This window comes from Mytilus trossulus, chromosome 10, assembly GCF_036588685.1.
Source record: "Mytilus trossulus isolate FHL-02 chromosome 10, PNRI_Mtr1.1.1.hap1, whole genome shotgun sequence".
NCBI lineage: Eukaryota > Metazoa > Mollusca > Bivalvia > Mytilida > Mytilidae > Mytilus > Mytilus trossulus.
The window spans coordinates 38569791-38586338 of NC_086382.1; the positions used below are offsets into that span (position 1 = coordinate 38569791).

At 30.8% G+C, this 16548-nt stretch overlaps 1 protein-coding gene across 2 annotated transcripts in view; it reads right to left on the reverse strand.

The window, feature by feature from the left end:
- LOC134687318 (ras-related and estrogen-regulated growth inhibitor-like protein) overlaps nucleotides 1-16548 on the reverse strand; it is a 49331-nt gene that overhangs the window by 23863 nt on the left and 8920 nt on the right. Inside the window, exon 1 of one of the 2 annotated variants that reach the window (XM_063547515.1) lies at nucleotides 6813-7170. The exons of the other annotated variant lie outside the window; for it this stretch is intronic. Coding sequence (XP_063403585.1) covers nucleotides 6813-6927 — 115 coding nt within the window. The 5' untranslated portion in view covers nucleotides 6928-7170. Of the gene's footprint in view, nucleotides 1-6812; nucleotides 7171-16548 lie in introns of those variants that run through there. 2 annotated transcript variants of the gene reach the window in all.

Genomic DNA, 16548 nt, shown 5'->3' on the forward strand with positions numbered 1-16548 from the left:
TTATCCGTCGGATCACCAACAGTGACGTTGATACACGGCTGTGTACATAAGATATATGTCGTGTACAAGTTGTGATTTTGTACCTCGTACATGTTATAACCTGTACAAAATATTGTTTAAAAATGGTTTCAACTTGAACAAAATAAAAAAAAAGGAATATGTTTCTATTATCGCAATAGACTTTATAAGCCTCATTAATATTTTCATAATTTTTTTATTATTCCTTCATGTTTGTGTGTTTTGTCCTTTTTTGATACATTTAATGTCCAGGGGTCGGTATTTCGAAGCATTTCTTAGACCTGTCATACGATATTTTTTATGATCCTCTTATGACTATCTATAGACATATCTTTATTTGATGAATTATAGTTGTGAGTGTCCACTTTGAAGGCAATAGTAAAATACTTTTATTCTAGTTGACACTAAAAGGCATAACAGGATGGCAAGGATAGATGTGTCTACAAATAAAATTGGGAATGGAAATGGGGTATGTGTCTACAAGACAACAACCCGCCCATGGAGCAGACACCATCCAAAGGCCACAATACATGCTTTCAAAGTAGATGATATATATTTAAAACATCAAAATGAAATTCACCTTGTGCAATGATCTTATAGTTTGTAAAAAAAAAAAATTGAGTTATAAATTTACATAAGTCATGCTGAAGGCTAAAAATGTTGAAGAGTAGTCCCAAAGATATTGATAATGAAGCGTGGTAATGGAAACTATTTCAGCTCTCTCTTGCTTTTACAGAGTAAGCATATAAGACATTGTTTTAGTCTTTGCGTGCTATAAAACGAGAGGGAGGAGTTTGACTCAAAATTATTAGGCATTGTTCTTAAATTTTTTGGAAAAATTTAGTTACTTCTATCTTATGTAATTGTCATTGAGGAAATGCAAGCTTGTAGTAAATAGTGTCACACTTATTTAAGCCATGATGGACTGCATAAAACATACAATTACACGAACACACATTTTGCCAACAAAGTCAAGAAACATATTTCTTAAGCTTTGTGATCACTGTCCTCTACAGAAAAAAAACACGGTCTGGCCTATTTATTGTTGTTCTTTATGCATTGGTGAATTTAAATGTATATTTTATTTCAGTAAGATTTATCTTAAATTTTATAAGTTAAAATCATTTTAGAGCAATACTTTGTACAGGTTATAACATGTATAAGGTACTTTTCTACATGTGATAAACTGTACAAAATCGCAACTTGTACACGACACATATACAACTAGTCTAAACATTCACCCAACAATGTTAAATTTGTAAATTTGCTTTCGCAAATTTTGTGTTCTTCCCTCGCCGGGATTCGAACCCATGCTACTGAGATATCGTGACACCAAATCGCCTGCACTGTAGACGTCCCGGTTGGTCGTCTGGTTTAGCGGGACGGCTAATTCAGGTAGAAATAAGGTTTTGTTTTGACATGATGTAGTTATCAAAAGTACCAGGATTATAATTTTATACACCAGACGCGCGTTTCGTCTACATAAGACTCATCAGTGACGCTCAGAACAAAATAGTTAAAAAGCCAAATAAATACAAAGTTGAAGATCATTGAGGACCCAAAATTCCTAAAAATTGTGCCAAATACGGCTAAGGTAATCTACTCCTGGGGTAAGAAATTCCTTAGTATTTCGAAAAATTCAAAGTTTTGTAAACAGAAAATTTAAAAAATGACCATATAATTGATATTCATGTCAACACCGAAGTGCTGACTACTGGGCTGGTGATACCCTCGGGGACGAAACGACCACCAGCAGTGGCATCGACCCAGTGGTGTTAATAGTTATCAAAAGTACCAGGATTATAATTTTATACGCCAGACGCGCGTTTCGTCAACATAAGACTCATCAGTGACGCTCAGATCAAAATAGTTATAAAGCCAAATAAATACAAAGTTGAAGAGCATTGAGGACCCAAAATTCCAAAAAAAGTTGTGCCAAATACGGCTAAGGTAATCTACTCCTGGGGTAAGAAATTCCTTAGTATTTCGAAAAAAAACACCGAAGTGCTGACTACTGTGCTGGTGATATCCGTTATTTGAACTCAAAACATGCACGTTGGAGGAGCAAGGGGCTCGGGAAATACCCCCTTCAATCCACCATTTCTACATTTGAATATGCGCTTATATGCAATTAAAATTACTTAGTCCTTTTTTTAAAATCAGGTAGAAATGAGGTTTTGTTTTTACATGATGTGACGCACGTTATTTGAACTCAAAACATGCACGTGAGAGGAGCAAGGGTTCGGAAATTATTCCCTTCAATTCAGCCTTTTCTTCATATGAAAATGCCTGTACCATGTCAGGAATATGACAGTTGTTTTCCATTCGTTTGATGTGTCTTCTCATTTTATTTTGCCATGTGATTAAGAACTTTCCGATTGAATTTTCCTCGGAGTTCATTATTTTTTCGATTTTACTTTTCACTGCAAGGGATTATTCGTGGATGAGAAGAAGAATGCATGAAACCCATTAAACGACACATGAACATTTATTCACGGTGGTCATGTAACAGCTAAGACTATTTTTCGACAGGAGGAAGAAAATGGACTGAAATATTATGTCATTATGTTAAAGAAAACTGAGAATATTTTAAAGTAACGATATTTTCGTAATATCAATTATCGTCAGTTTATTTGTAAAATTATTGTTCTAAAAGGCCTGTTTTTATAAATGGAAAAACAGATGTGCTTATAACAATATTTAGAAAAAGCAGAATTAATATCCGGGAAGATGTTCGGATGAAGAAAACAGAAACAGTTAACTTGATGTCGTGAGTGTATAATAACCTGAAAAAAATTGTTATCGTAATATTTTTATGGTTTTGGGTCAGGGATGTTACAAATATCCTAATTAACTTACACATTTACTAAAAAAATTAGAAAAGAGAAGTAAAGGTTTGTATGTTTTGCAATATCTGGGATTTCAGTAATCAAGTTTCCTGTTTTGTTGTAAAAGCTGAATTTAAGTAGCTACACTATATATATATGTAAAACCCCGACAGCGATCGTGTTGTTTTTTGAAGAAACTGGCGTTTAAAAGAATACTCATATGCTTTCACCGGTAAACTGTTCAACAGAGAGTTCGGAAATGTAATAGTGTAAAAGCTTTATTTAGTTAGAAAGTTAGACAAAATAGAACAGAGCTAAATCAATCCTAGGCTATTTGTCTTAATCTAAATTGTTTGTTTCGCTTTTAGATTGGTAGCTACAATTTCTTCGTGGACTACAACACTACATGTAACCGTTTTCGATATACAGACTTTTACTGAATCAGTATTTTCAAGTCCAAAAAAATGATGGATTTTTCTCGTTACTTCTCTAGCAATTCCGCTCTTAAATTTACATTCCGTATAGCAGAGTGGAAAATACAATATGTTATCATAAATATAAAATTGAGAATGGAAATAGGGAATGTGTCAAGGAGACAACAACCCGACCATAAAACAGACAACAGCAGAAGGTCGTCAGCAGGTCTTTAATGCAGCGAGAATTCCCGCACCCAGAGGCGTCCTTCAGCTGGCCCATAAACAAATATACTAGTTCAGTGATAATGAACGCCATCAATATTAACGCCAAAATATACAATCTTTAATGACCTGACAACAGTATCGTGACTATATCCCTTCTTAATAAGTCTATTTAAAGGTTTTGTTAGCTTTTGAGGTGAATATTAACTTTTTTTGTGCTTTATAAGGAATATTTCCATAAAACAATGAATGTGAATAACCTGAAAGTATAAGAAGTCTGCATGTTGATCTATAATTAAGAATAATGTCCTTATACCGATGATAAAATTACAAAATGTTTTGACTAGTTTGTGATATCGAAAACCTAGATGGCTATAAACGAAGACCGCGAGTAGATGGTTCGTTTTTTAAAATTTTTGGACAATAAGTTTTAGTTTATAAACAAATATTAAAAAAATCCTTTATTAGTTTCAAAATGTATATGTCGAGACATTTTGAAGTTAGTGCTGTTCCTTAAACAAAGACAGAAGAAAAAAGAACGCAAACCCTCGTACACTAACACCAAAAGAACTTATAACAGCAACACATATTCTTTAACTGTGGAACATATGTCTACCATTTATACACATACGCAAGAAAAAAGGACTGACTCATGTATGTTTTAAAACTTAACTGTTCGTTTGAAAAAAAAAGTGTCAGCATATTTTTTTAAACCAGATATAGGTTACTTTGTCTATTAATTGCTTTGTTCCGTTAGTACATCTTGTTTAAGCAATACGATTGCAAGTTATGAAGATGGACAATTTTAGTTTTGAATGAGAGTTGACATAGTGTTTGTCTAATAGCTGTGCTAAAAGTACCCACAGAAATGTTTTCTTAACAACAGCATATATCGTTTATGATGTACACTTTCTTCTTATCTTGAGATCATGGATCTTCCTTAAATTAGAAGCAAATTAATTCTTAAATTCTATAATTTAATGTATGCTGAAGATTCGTTACGTAACATTGTCTGTGTATTAGTCAAATTAGTTTTAGGTGCCGCAGCTGTTCTTTGTAAAAAAAATAAAAGTAGGATAAACAAAGGTATACAGAAAAGCTTTTGATCAAACACTTTTCTATATGATTTTGCTAATAATTTTCACATTTATTAGATAATGATATGATTTTATGTAAATTTGGGGTAAAAAAAACAGTAATAATGTTATTCATGTGACGTTGATAAGCAAGTTCAATAAATAAATACCTTAAAGACCTTGATTAATACATATTACGACTGTGCTACACCATTAAACTTACACTTTTTGCCATGTTAATATTTCTGCTAAATGCATAAGTGTATGAAAGAAGCCAACAAAATAAACATTTCTATTAACCATAATTAAAAGCTTTTCATTATAGAATGCATGTGAATTAGTTATCAAGGAAGTCACTCGGTCACAATTATTGTCTTGTCAGATGTTTAGGTAGAACAGAGTATTTAAAGGTAAAAGTGATAAACGTGTTTCCACAATATATATGCAAATATAATGTACAAAACGTTTTAGCTTGAAAAACAAACCCAACCCCAGTGTATAAAAGAATTTATTTTCGCATTTTTAGTAGTGAAAATATGAAAATGAACGCGTTATCGATTACTTTGTAAAATCCAAGTCACGTTAGCTGTCTGGTAGATAAAAGAAGCATTTGTTTATATTTCATCTATATTTATGCAACATGCTTCTTGATTATTATCCTTTTTATATATAATTTACCCATGTAGTAAGAAATTATTTTATGTACAATTATTTATTTATCTGTCTTTCCTTACAACTACCGTTGCAGCATATATGTATACATTGATCGTTTTTAAATCAGTTTATCTTCAAATGCGGTTGAACGGCAAAACCTGCTTCTCAACAACCAGTCTGAACCAGGTTAAAGGGCATATGATACAGATACAGGGGAGGTAATGACGTTGTTATCGTAAATTGTTATTTTCGAGACGTCAAACAGTGACTTATCGGGAAAGAAATGCAGTCTTCGACTGATTTTATCATTCAAACTGATCTAACTTGTAAACGAGTTCATAGACCCCCCCTTTTTTTTTTTAAATGATATGTGGTTTGATTACGTATGGAGATTATGTGTACCAATTTTCATGAAAAATTCAATAGTGTAAATTTTGTAAATTGGATAAATATTCAGCAAAATAGACGTTTTTTTTTCTTCATTCATGAACATTGGCTATAGCTGATGTGAGAAATGGTTTAAATTAAATCAAACTTTTAACAATTTAACATTTTTTTAATACATGTAATGGCAACATGGCTCACAAATTAACTGGGTTACATAATTTCATGAAGGCTGTCAAAATTTTTGCAAATAAAAAAGCAGGTGTATTTAAATCAAAACAAGCATGTGCACCTAAAAATGATTCATATTTTGCATGCATCTGGTTATTGGTTAAGATTACGTTTTGTGATCGTATTTATGGAGTGCAGCATAGTCCAATGATCGATACGAAAACCAAAAAGAAACAAGATAATCATTTAACTAAATTTAGCATCTTGTTTTTATATTTTTTCTTGTACAATTTTTTTTTTATGAAATAAATACAAGTAATGGATAACTTAAATGCTATATAGTATCGCATGCCAACTCATCTCCCCTGCTGTATCTTTAAAAGGGAAGTTTATTTTTTGTATGTGTAAAATATAGAAGGATTTTCAAGAACCTAAGACTTACTAAACTGGGCTTTTAATTTGTTAAAAATAGGAGACATATTATATATATTCAAGCCACAATTGGGTTGTTTTTGCTCTTGATGCCCATAATTTGGTAGTTTTCCTGCTCGACTAGTAGCACCTGTCAAACTATTGTATGTATTGGTATTGACGAAGATATATTCTCAAAAGAAATATTAATTTAAGTTCTACGTAATTGACTATCGGGAGAAATACAAAGTTTCTGAAAATAAGCATAAAATTGAGAAAGGAAATGGGAAATGTGTCAAAGCGACAACAACCCGACCATAGAGCAGACAACATCCGAAGGCCGCCAATGGGTCGTCAATGCAGCAAGAAATTCCCGCACTCGGCGGCGTCCTTCAGCTAGCCCCAAAACAAATATATTTACAAGTTCAGTGATAATGAACTTAGTAGAATTGATTGTCTCTAGAAAGAGTTAAAATCCAGATTGATGCATATGTCAAGAGTGTCAGTGTTAGGGTCCAAAATCGACTTATTAAGGAGAACACCGAATTGATAAATACACTTTTCCAAAACGATCTTACGCATACATTTATATATGAGATTTAATAAAAGTTTGAATAAATGAAATTTCCTACCTGACTTTCCGACACCTTGTATTCCAAGAATAAGAATATTAACATCCTTATGACTGTGCTTTTGAATTTTTTCCTCAGTTGCAGGTTTTGGATCTTTGTGAAACGGCAAAGGCATATCAGAAAATATTTAAAAAAAAATATTCCTTTGGTTTATGACTATAAACACAATAGGTATTCGTAACTGTACTACCACAAATTAAAAACAGACACATTACATTGCGTCATGTCTTGAATCGAGTTCTGCTAGTTTACTGGAATAAATGATAAGCTTTATCAGGCTGAATCAATTTGGTGGCTGTACAAATAGAACGGCCAATGTATCTTATTATAATAGTACAATAACAATATTATATAAGAAGATCTCAAAGGCTCAATGTTATGCACATGCTTACAGATTACACAGACACATTACTTATATACTAAACGTTTTACTGAACCGCAACATCTCTAATTAGACAACGGTTTTTTTAAGGAAGGAAAGATATGACTGTTTTATATATATATACATCATCTCCTCTTGTTAATTATTATGATACTGATAACTTTCAAGCATGACCATAGAAAAACAAATATTCACTAAATTATTTCCTCCTTCATTTCTGTCTAATTGTATTCAATATTCAATAAAAGAATTAATGAAATGTAATTTGAAAATATGTTCAATCTTATTACAACTACGATTGAATCAAACAATTGCTTCGCGTTTATGAGTAGTTTGGGGTCAATTGTACAACCATAAAGTATATGAAGTTTCTTTACATCAATAACTTTTTCGAATGCGTAATTTAAACTGCTTCTTCTAACAAATTGCGCTACTTAAACATAGAAACGCTCTGTGGGAATATTCCATTGATGCATCCTTTAAAGATTAAAGCATATGATAGATCAATTAAAAAGTATATAATATTAAATATCAAAAAGAACAACGTACATAAATGTACTGATAGATAAGAAATATATTAAACTCTGCATGAACCTTAGTTTTCTCTCGTCTTTATACTTATTATAAGTTGTTTACTCTTTTTTGCAAAATTCATATACGAAAACCGTTGAAATAATCACGACTTCCTATTGTATCTTAGGTACGGTATTAATATTCACACAAAACAACATGTATAGTATCACATTTTATAGATTTTCATCGAGGCAACCTTAAGTTATTCAACTTTGTTCTAAAGATCCTTGGGTTTTAAAAAATTGACTTTAAGCTCTCCCGATGAAGGTTCATTATAGATTCTGAAAAGCGCACATGACTCATAATATTTACAAAGTTTTATGATTTTGTTTTCTTAAGAAGTGCAAGCTATGATTTGAGTGCTGTATTATGATGTTTGATCTAGTGGTACAATTTGTCAATTATAAGATACAAAAACTAATTTAATGAACAGTATACGAACTTCGTGCACACATAATATTAGATATATGTTTATACTAATATACGTTTTATACTTCAGCTGTGCCATTAATTGTGATGTAACTATTGCCACTGATCAGTATTATGTATGCAGTATTATTCTCATCATGGCATCTACTAAACAAAGATTCCCATTATTCCTGATGGGTTCATGATAATACCTCAAATACATAATGAATTTAGTGTATTCAAATGCGGCAAATTGAATCAAAACACTTGTTAATAAAATTAATGAATGGCTGGTGATTAGCTTAGTCTCGAACGATCAATTTGATTGCTATACAAGTAGGAGGACTGGTGTATCTTATTATCATTTACATCATTATATAAAATAAAAGAAGTAAACCAAGGTTAAATGTTGTATATAATTCACGCAGTTAAGTCACAAAAACGTATTTCTTGTACTATACAAATTTGTTTCATGGCAGAATTACTATTATTTCAAATCGAATTATCGTTTTCTTACGCAGTAAAAGAAATAATGCGCTTTATGTTATTTTTTCCCCTGTAAAATATTGTAACACAAAACGGATTATCGTTTGATCAACTCTATTCTCACATCATCAGAGCATAACATGTATATACATTAATTTGAGTAATCATGGTATACCACAATAATAAGTATATGATTTTTCAAGATTTAATATTTTGTCATTATTGCATCTATAATTTTGTTTACCACAGAAAAAATACCTTCATATCTGTAAGTTGAAATAAACATTGAAAAAACGTAGAAGATAAGTGGTATAAATGAACAAAATTATCATATCCTCATTTACATCCTATAATCCTACATTCGAAGTAATTATCATACTCAAGTGATACTTGTACAATTAAACACCCTGTAGTCATTTATTGGCATATGACGCCCCTCACATTAATTAAACATGTAAAAAATCACTTACAGCAATCCCTTAGGATTCATTTATATATTTAGAAGAATATGATTATGATCATTATATTAACAGAATACATCAACATTTTAATACTTCACGCGGTAACCAGGTACGAATGACAAATTTTCTAAAGAATGTCTATGCAGCGATTGGCAAAACCACGAAAATGCAAGTTTTGAAATTCATTAGCACGAACATTAATACATCCGTGGTAGCTAAACATATCGAAGGTCAACTTTACTTGAGAGAGTCGAAACCTTAGTTTCTTCATCATTTCAAAATGTATAAACGGACAACAAGTTTTTAAAAGTCCTGACTCTACTTGTCTGAAAACACCATCGGATACTGATTGTCTACTAGGTGAGGACTAATACAGTATAAAGTCGTTTCAAAAGTAGTTTTTGAAATTTAAAACTTGCAAGTTCTTCAGAAATATTATTGCAAAGAACACAAAAGTGCAATTATATAGGTTTGTATTTTCGTTAATGCATGTTCTTACTTATGAGAAGGAACATCGGAATTTAATTTCGTTTAACACGTATCAACATCCACTATTATAAAAGTCTTTTGTAAATCTGTTTTAAATAAACGATGATTAAAAAATCTACACAATTCAATTAGGATAATCACATACTACATATGTATATTTTCTACTACATTTGTTTTTCTATTGAATGGTTCTTCTATCTAAACTGTAAATTTATACAAAAATAATACTTGAAAGAAAACGTAAGCTTGTTTGAAGTTGTTTATTTTCTTGGCTAATGTATCTTTTGTCATCAACTTTTTTTCTTACTCTTTGATTGTTTCTATGTACAAGTAAGGTTAATGAAAAAGGAAAGCCGAAATGATACAAAATTTTGCCACTGATTAAGTTGATGAAATTAAAAAAATAATATCAGCGATAAGTTAGAACCAGATTCAACTGTGATTAATTATATAAGGATTAAATTCTAAAATTAGTATTTATATTGTATTTATATATATTAAGTTATCAGAAGGTAGCGAGATAAATGGTTTAAATTACATTGAGCATGTAAACAGTTTAACAATGATTTCAGTGAGGTAATGGTTATATGCTCATAAATTAGTTTGGTTAAATAATTTTTTGAATGCTGTCAAATTTTATGCAAAGAAACATCCATGTTTTAAAAAATCAGGTTTATTCAATGATAACAATTTCATTCGAAACTTGCATGTGTATCTGGAAATGAATCATATTTTGCACGAATCTTGTTATGGATTAAGAATATTTTTTTGATTGTATGTATGGTGTTCATCATCGGCTAATGATCTATTCAAAACCAAAATGAACAAAATAACGATTTTACTAAATTGATCATCTTCGTTTTGTTTTTATTAAAATGAACAAAGTAATAGATGACTTAGATGCTGTACAGTATCACATACAATGTCATCTCCTCTGGTGTCAGACTTTTCTTAATGGATTTCTTTTCAAAAGGCAAATGGATTTCTTTTCAAAAGGAAAATGAATTTCTTTTCAAAAGGAAAATGGATTTCTTTTCAAAAGGAAAATGGATTTCTTCAAAATGAAAATGTCGATAATGTGGAAACATAATCCAGGAATTTTTAGTTGCAAAAAATAGTCTATATTCGAGTCACTATATTGTTTTTTTGCTCTTAATGCCAGTTATTTGGTGGCATTTCTGCTCGAATACCAACCGCGGAAGGGTTGTAAAACCAGTCAAAGTCGTTTAAAACTTCAATTTTTCGTGCTTGACTAGTATTACTAGTAAAAAAATGTGTTATGCTTTCAGTATTGACGTACCAAACCGAATCATGTACTTAATAGTTATAGCATGTAGAATTCTCAAAATAATTTGAAAGCATTACACTTATTAGATACTGTATACGACAACCATAGACACAGTATTCTAGTTTGAACAGGCATAGGTATGGATGTATTGGGTTATTATTTTGTTAAGATTTCATGTTCTAGTCATATTGTTTGTTATATTGTTTGTTATTGATGTTAGACACGTTAAAGTGTTTTTCATCATAATTGCAGATTTGTCTATAGAAAAACTGCGAGAGTTAGAGCACGATTTAAGGGCATCAGAAAGCGCAGTTTTTGATTGGAAATGCCACATAGTGAGATTGATCGGCCAAGATTCTTGCAGAAAAGAGAAATTTTTAAACCTTAAGAATGGTGAAGTTATGGTTGTTATGGACTCGGCAATACAATCCCCCCCTTTATTGTTCAGACAAAAAAACAAAGCGATTGGTTTAGACAGAAGGGGCTGAATTCGCATGTAACTGTTTATGTTTTTAAAGATTATGAAAACCAGCCTAGGTTAAGATTTTGTGTGACATATATATATTTCCATTTTTATCATATTGAGTATCTTCACAGAAATTTAAAATAGCTATTCAGTTTAAAAAAACCGATGTTACATTATTTTTTTAAAACTGAAAATCAGATTATAATGTAACCAGCTTAGTATGTGTCTATTTCTTTGTGTTTACTTCATAAACAAAGGCCATTATTACTCTCAACTTCATCTCTTTTTGTTTTTTCTTCTTCAGTCAGTACATTCTATGTTAATGTTGGAATATTCTTTTTTAAATCTAGTTGTATATATAAAATCAAATATTCATAAAATGATTTTTTCTTAATTTATTAACCACTTACACATACAAGTAGAAAACGTTGCTTCTTTCAGATGATTCTTTGCATCTTTCATGTGGATTATACAATATGATTATTTGTGACCAGGATGTTTCAGGCAAAACTAACATGAGAAAAATAAAAGACAGAAAACAAGATCTGACAACAAATAATAATAGAAAAGACTAACAGGAGACTCAGAAAGTAAAATGCATTCTCTAAAAATCAAGTCTTTTATATCTCCTCATGTTCCCCAAACACTCTGCAACGTGTAAAGCCCTGTCGATTTTGATCTTGACCTTATCATCAATGCACGAGCTCAGAAATGAATTATGAAACTATTAAAGAGGAAAACCTTGCTTTGAATAACTAAGGTACTGTTCCGAAGTATGATCCGTTGGACCTCCCTAGGGGAGATCGACAAACACGAGAACCAAAAAAGCACATTTAAATCGTTACTGTTTTATAAATATTTAATCAAAAGTTTAATTCAAAATATTAAATCATGTTTCTTTGATATCAGCATCGTTCATATAATGTATGATCATGTTATAGATGGTGTTGAATAGGATTGGCGCAGAATAGCATGTATGCTGTAACATGTACTATTAGTTTTGAAAAAACAACAATCTACTGTGACAACAGCAGTTTGGGAAAGTGACAATGCAGGGTGTTATCACTGCTGTAATTTATGGCATGCTGTTCCAGCAATATCAGAACAAACAGGTATGTTTATTATACTTAGGTAGTGTACAAGTCACTTACACACTGAGTATCTATCAGTGTGACTGTCTGTCAATTTACTTTGATAGCCAAGCTCCGACTAAGCAGATTGATGGATATTGATGAATTTTGCACTGATGTAATACACAACATAAGGATTATGACAGAAGATATAGTATGCAGATAAGATATAAACCATAAAATATTAGAACATGAAAAAGCGCAACTCCTCTCTAGAAGGATTTCTATGATAACTTACTCAAAGCAAGTATCTTATACATTATATTCCTAAAACGAATTTCAAGGAAAATTTACTCAAAACAACGTGCATAAATAAATATCACCTTGTTCGATAAGGTACAAGTTTTTTTTTTAAAAGACTTTGACCATGGAATCAAATATTCATGAATATAAACAGGGCATATATGAAAATACAAAAAAAAAATTACAGACCACAAAGTCTAACCTTTCAAAAAAAAAAATTACCTTGAAAATAACACAATAATACGGTAATTATAGATGAAGTCGAATCAAGTATATTAAAAAAAACTAATGATTTTCTTACCCCAGGAGTAGATTACCTTAGACGTATTTTTGGGATTTTCGGGTCCTCAAAGTTCAAGTTTTATTGTTGATATCTTGTTATCAGATAATTTGCAATTTGAAGTTTGAAATTTTTTTTGATAACAGTCAATTACGTAGGTCTTTCTGTTTTTTGTTTTGCGATAAGAGTTTCACTTAAGTCATTTGCAATTGAAGTCAAAATAATAGAATGATGTAAAATTTCATCAATATTATATAATTCTATATTTAATAGTTTAAGTTAAATTTTAAGTCGAATTGAATGAACATTCGTAAAAAAGAGTTAACGTCTTTAGTATGGCAGTACGCATATGAACACTGATTTATTTAAAACTGTATCACATTTAATTATAAGCACAATGACATTTGCAAAAGTTAAAATATTTGGCTTTAATGAGTCGATTTTTTCTTTTTATATACGGCAATCACTGCATTACATAAATTCAGTTTGTTGTTTTATACTGGGTGCTACATGTAGTCTGTATCTCTTTATTTTTCAATTCAAATGCTTACATTACACAGACGTATTTCTTTTACTTAAAACGTTTAGCCGAAAATCAAGATGTCTAATTAGACAACTGTTTTCTGGAGGAAGGAAAGATATTATCGTAACACTGATGTATTAATGAATTATATATCCTATATTCTTGTTAATAATTGTGATACTGATAACATTCATATAGCGAGTTATTATAACTCCTATACAAAACTAATATTTCTATATATAAATAAACTAAATATTCACTCCACTAATATAAATAAAGGCAACAGTAGTATACCGCTGTTCAAAACTCATAAATCCATGGACAAAAAAGAAAAATCGGGGTAACAAACCAAAACCGAGGGAAACGCATTAAATATAAGAGGAGAACAACGACACAACACAGAAACGGACCAAGCATCAGACGAAACAATAATATAAGTGTTTCTTCCTTCCACTCTCTCAAAATTATATTTATTTGTTATCAAGAGAATGAGATTAAAATCGATTATATTCAGTTTGAAATGTTCAAATTAATAACAACTACGATTGTAACAAACATTTTGTTCTCGTATACGAGTAATTTGAGGATAAATTGTACAACCATTAAGTATTAAGAGGTTCTTTACATCCATAATTTTCAAACAAAAATCCAAACTGCTTCCGCTAACCAAGTGCTATTAAAACATAGAAACGCTCTGTGGGAATTTCCTATTGACGCGTCATATAAAAATTGAGGCAGAGTTAAGCTCAATTAAAAAATATGCAGAAGTAAAATATAACAAGAACAACGTATATGAATTTACTGATAAACAATTAATGTAGTAAACTCTCCATGAACCTTAGTTACCTGTTTTTATACTTATTAAATGTTGTTGACTACTTTTCAAAATGTTTATACAAACTGTTGAAATAATCACTACTTCCTGTTGTATCTAATGTGCGTTAATAATTTTCATATAAAACAACATGTATAGTATCGAATTTTAAAGTTTATATTCACCGAGGAAATAGACTTAAGGGGGCTCGCGGGTCAAAATCATTTTTTTAAATTTAATATAGGATTTCTCTATATTTTTCTATAATTGAACTTTATTTTATACTTACTAGAAAAATAAAATAAAAAAATGGGGTCATCGTTCATTCACGCTCACAATCTGCCCTCGACAGAAGCATACATTTTTGTTAATGTCCTTTTTTTCTGTTGAATTAATAGGAGAAATAGCGGTAATCTCGAAATAAAAAAAGAACTAAATTACAGAAATCACTTAAATTTTACAATTATTTAGTTTTATATGTACAGCATTTTCGAAAACAGCAATAAAAAATAAAGGTCACCGACGAGTTAAAAAAGAAATTTCAAATTTTATACAAAACAAATGGCATTTTTGCACCAAAGGGGATAATTTGGAGCTTTTTCAATGATATATACATTTTAAAAATCACCTGCGGCCAACACGGATTGGTTTTGTGGAATGATTTTTGTACCATATGATAAAGTCACAACTACTTAAGGTAATGAATAAAATTTGTATTGAAAAATTAATGTTTATTTTTTTTCTTAAAATCTTATACCCGCGAGTCACCTTAAGATATTCTTCTGTGTCTGTTTATATACATACATCATTGGCTATTAAAAGTTAACTTTGCGCCCTGCCGAGGACAGTTCATTGTAGATTCTGAAAAACGCTCCTAATTAGTAGTTTGTGGACAAAACGCGTGTCTGGCGTAAATATAAAATTTTAATCCTGGTATCTTTGATGAATTTATCTTAGTCAATCCTTATTCCATCTTATTCATTCAAATGTGACGTCACTTTTCATTTTTTGATGATCTGTTTTACAGATTTAAATGTGACGTCATTTTTTTTTTTATCATTTTTTACAATTTCAAATATAACGTCACTTGGCGGTGAGGTTTTGTCTATTTGTTGTACATTTTGGCGAGTTAATAAGTATTTCGGTTGGTCCTTGTAATTAGTTAATACTTCAGTTTTATCATATATCTTTTGTATAGTCATTTTATAAAATTTACTGTTTGCAAAAGTATAAATCATTCTAAATAAAAGGGATGTTCTGGTACCTAACAGGAAACCCTGGCCGTACTTGGCACAACGTTTTTAAACGTTTAGTCCTCGATGCTGTTCAACTCTGTACTTGTTTCGGCTTTCAAATTTGTGTATCTGGGTGTCACTTGTAAGTCTTGTGTGGACAAAATGCAGTTGTGGCGTATTGTAATTTTAACGTGTTTCCTTTTGTTAGCTATTATTCATGTGTTTCTTTGTCAATTGTTTTGTCCTATTTATTTATATTGTAGTCATGTAATGTTGTGTTGTCATTTCAATGTTATATTTCACATGGCCATAAAAGAGGGAGCTTTGCCATGCCACAAAACCAGGTTCAACCCACCATTTGTTCCTTTAAAAATGTCCTGTACCAAGTCAGGAATATGGCCATTGTTATATTATAGCTCGTTTCTGTGTGTGTTACATTTTAACGTTGTGTTTCCGTTGTGTCGTTTGTGTTCTCTTATTTTTTTTTAGAGTGAATTCATATTACTATAAGACGTGCCACGGTACTTATCTATCCCAGTTTCATGTATTTGGTTTTGATTTTATATTCTCATATGATTTTGTCTAATGCTTAGTCCGTTTCTGTGTGTGTTACATTTTAATGTTTTGTCGTTGTTTTCCTCTTGTATTTAATGAGTGTCCCTCAGTTTTAGTGTGTTACCCCGATTTTGTTTTTTGTCCATGGATTTATGAGTTTTGAATACTTACTAGCGATATACTACTGTTACCTTTATTAATGATACATAATATTTACAAAGTTTTGATATTTTCATTTTATTGAGATGTGCAGAATAATTTGCGTATTAAATTGTGATTTTTAATATTTTGTCTTACAGAAGTGTTGATTCGATTGCCACTGATCCCTAGACGGCATCTACTAAACAAATATTTTTTTAATTTTTTGTCTAATGTGTACATGCGAATACAGAACTAATTTATG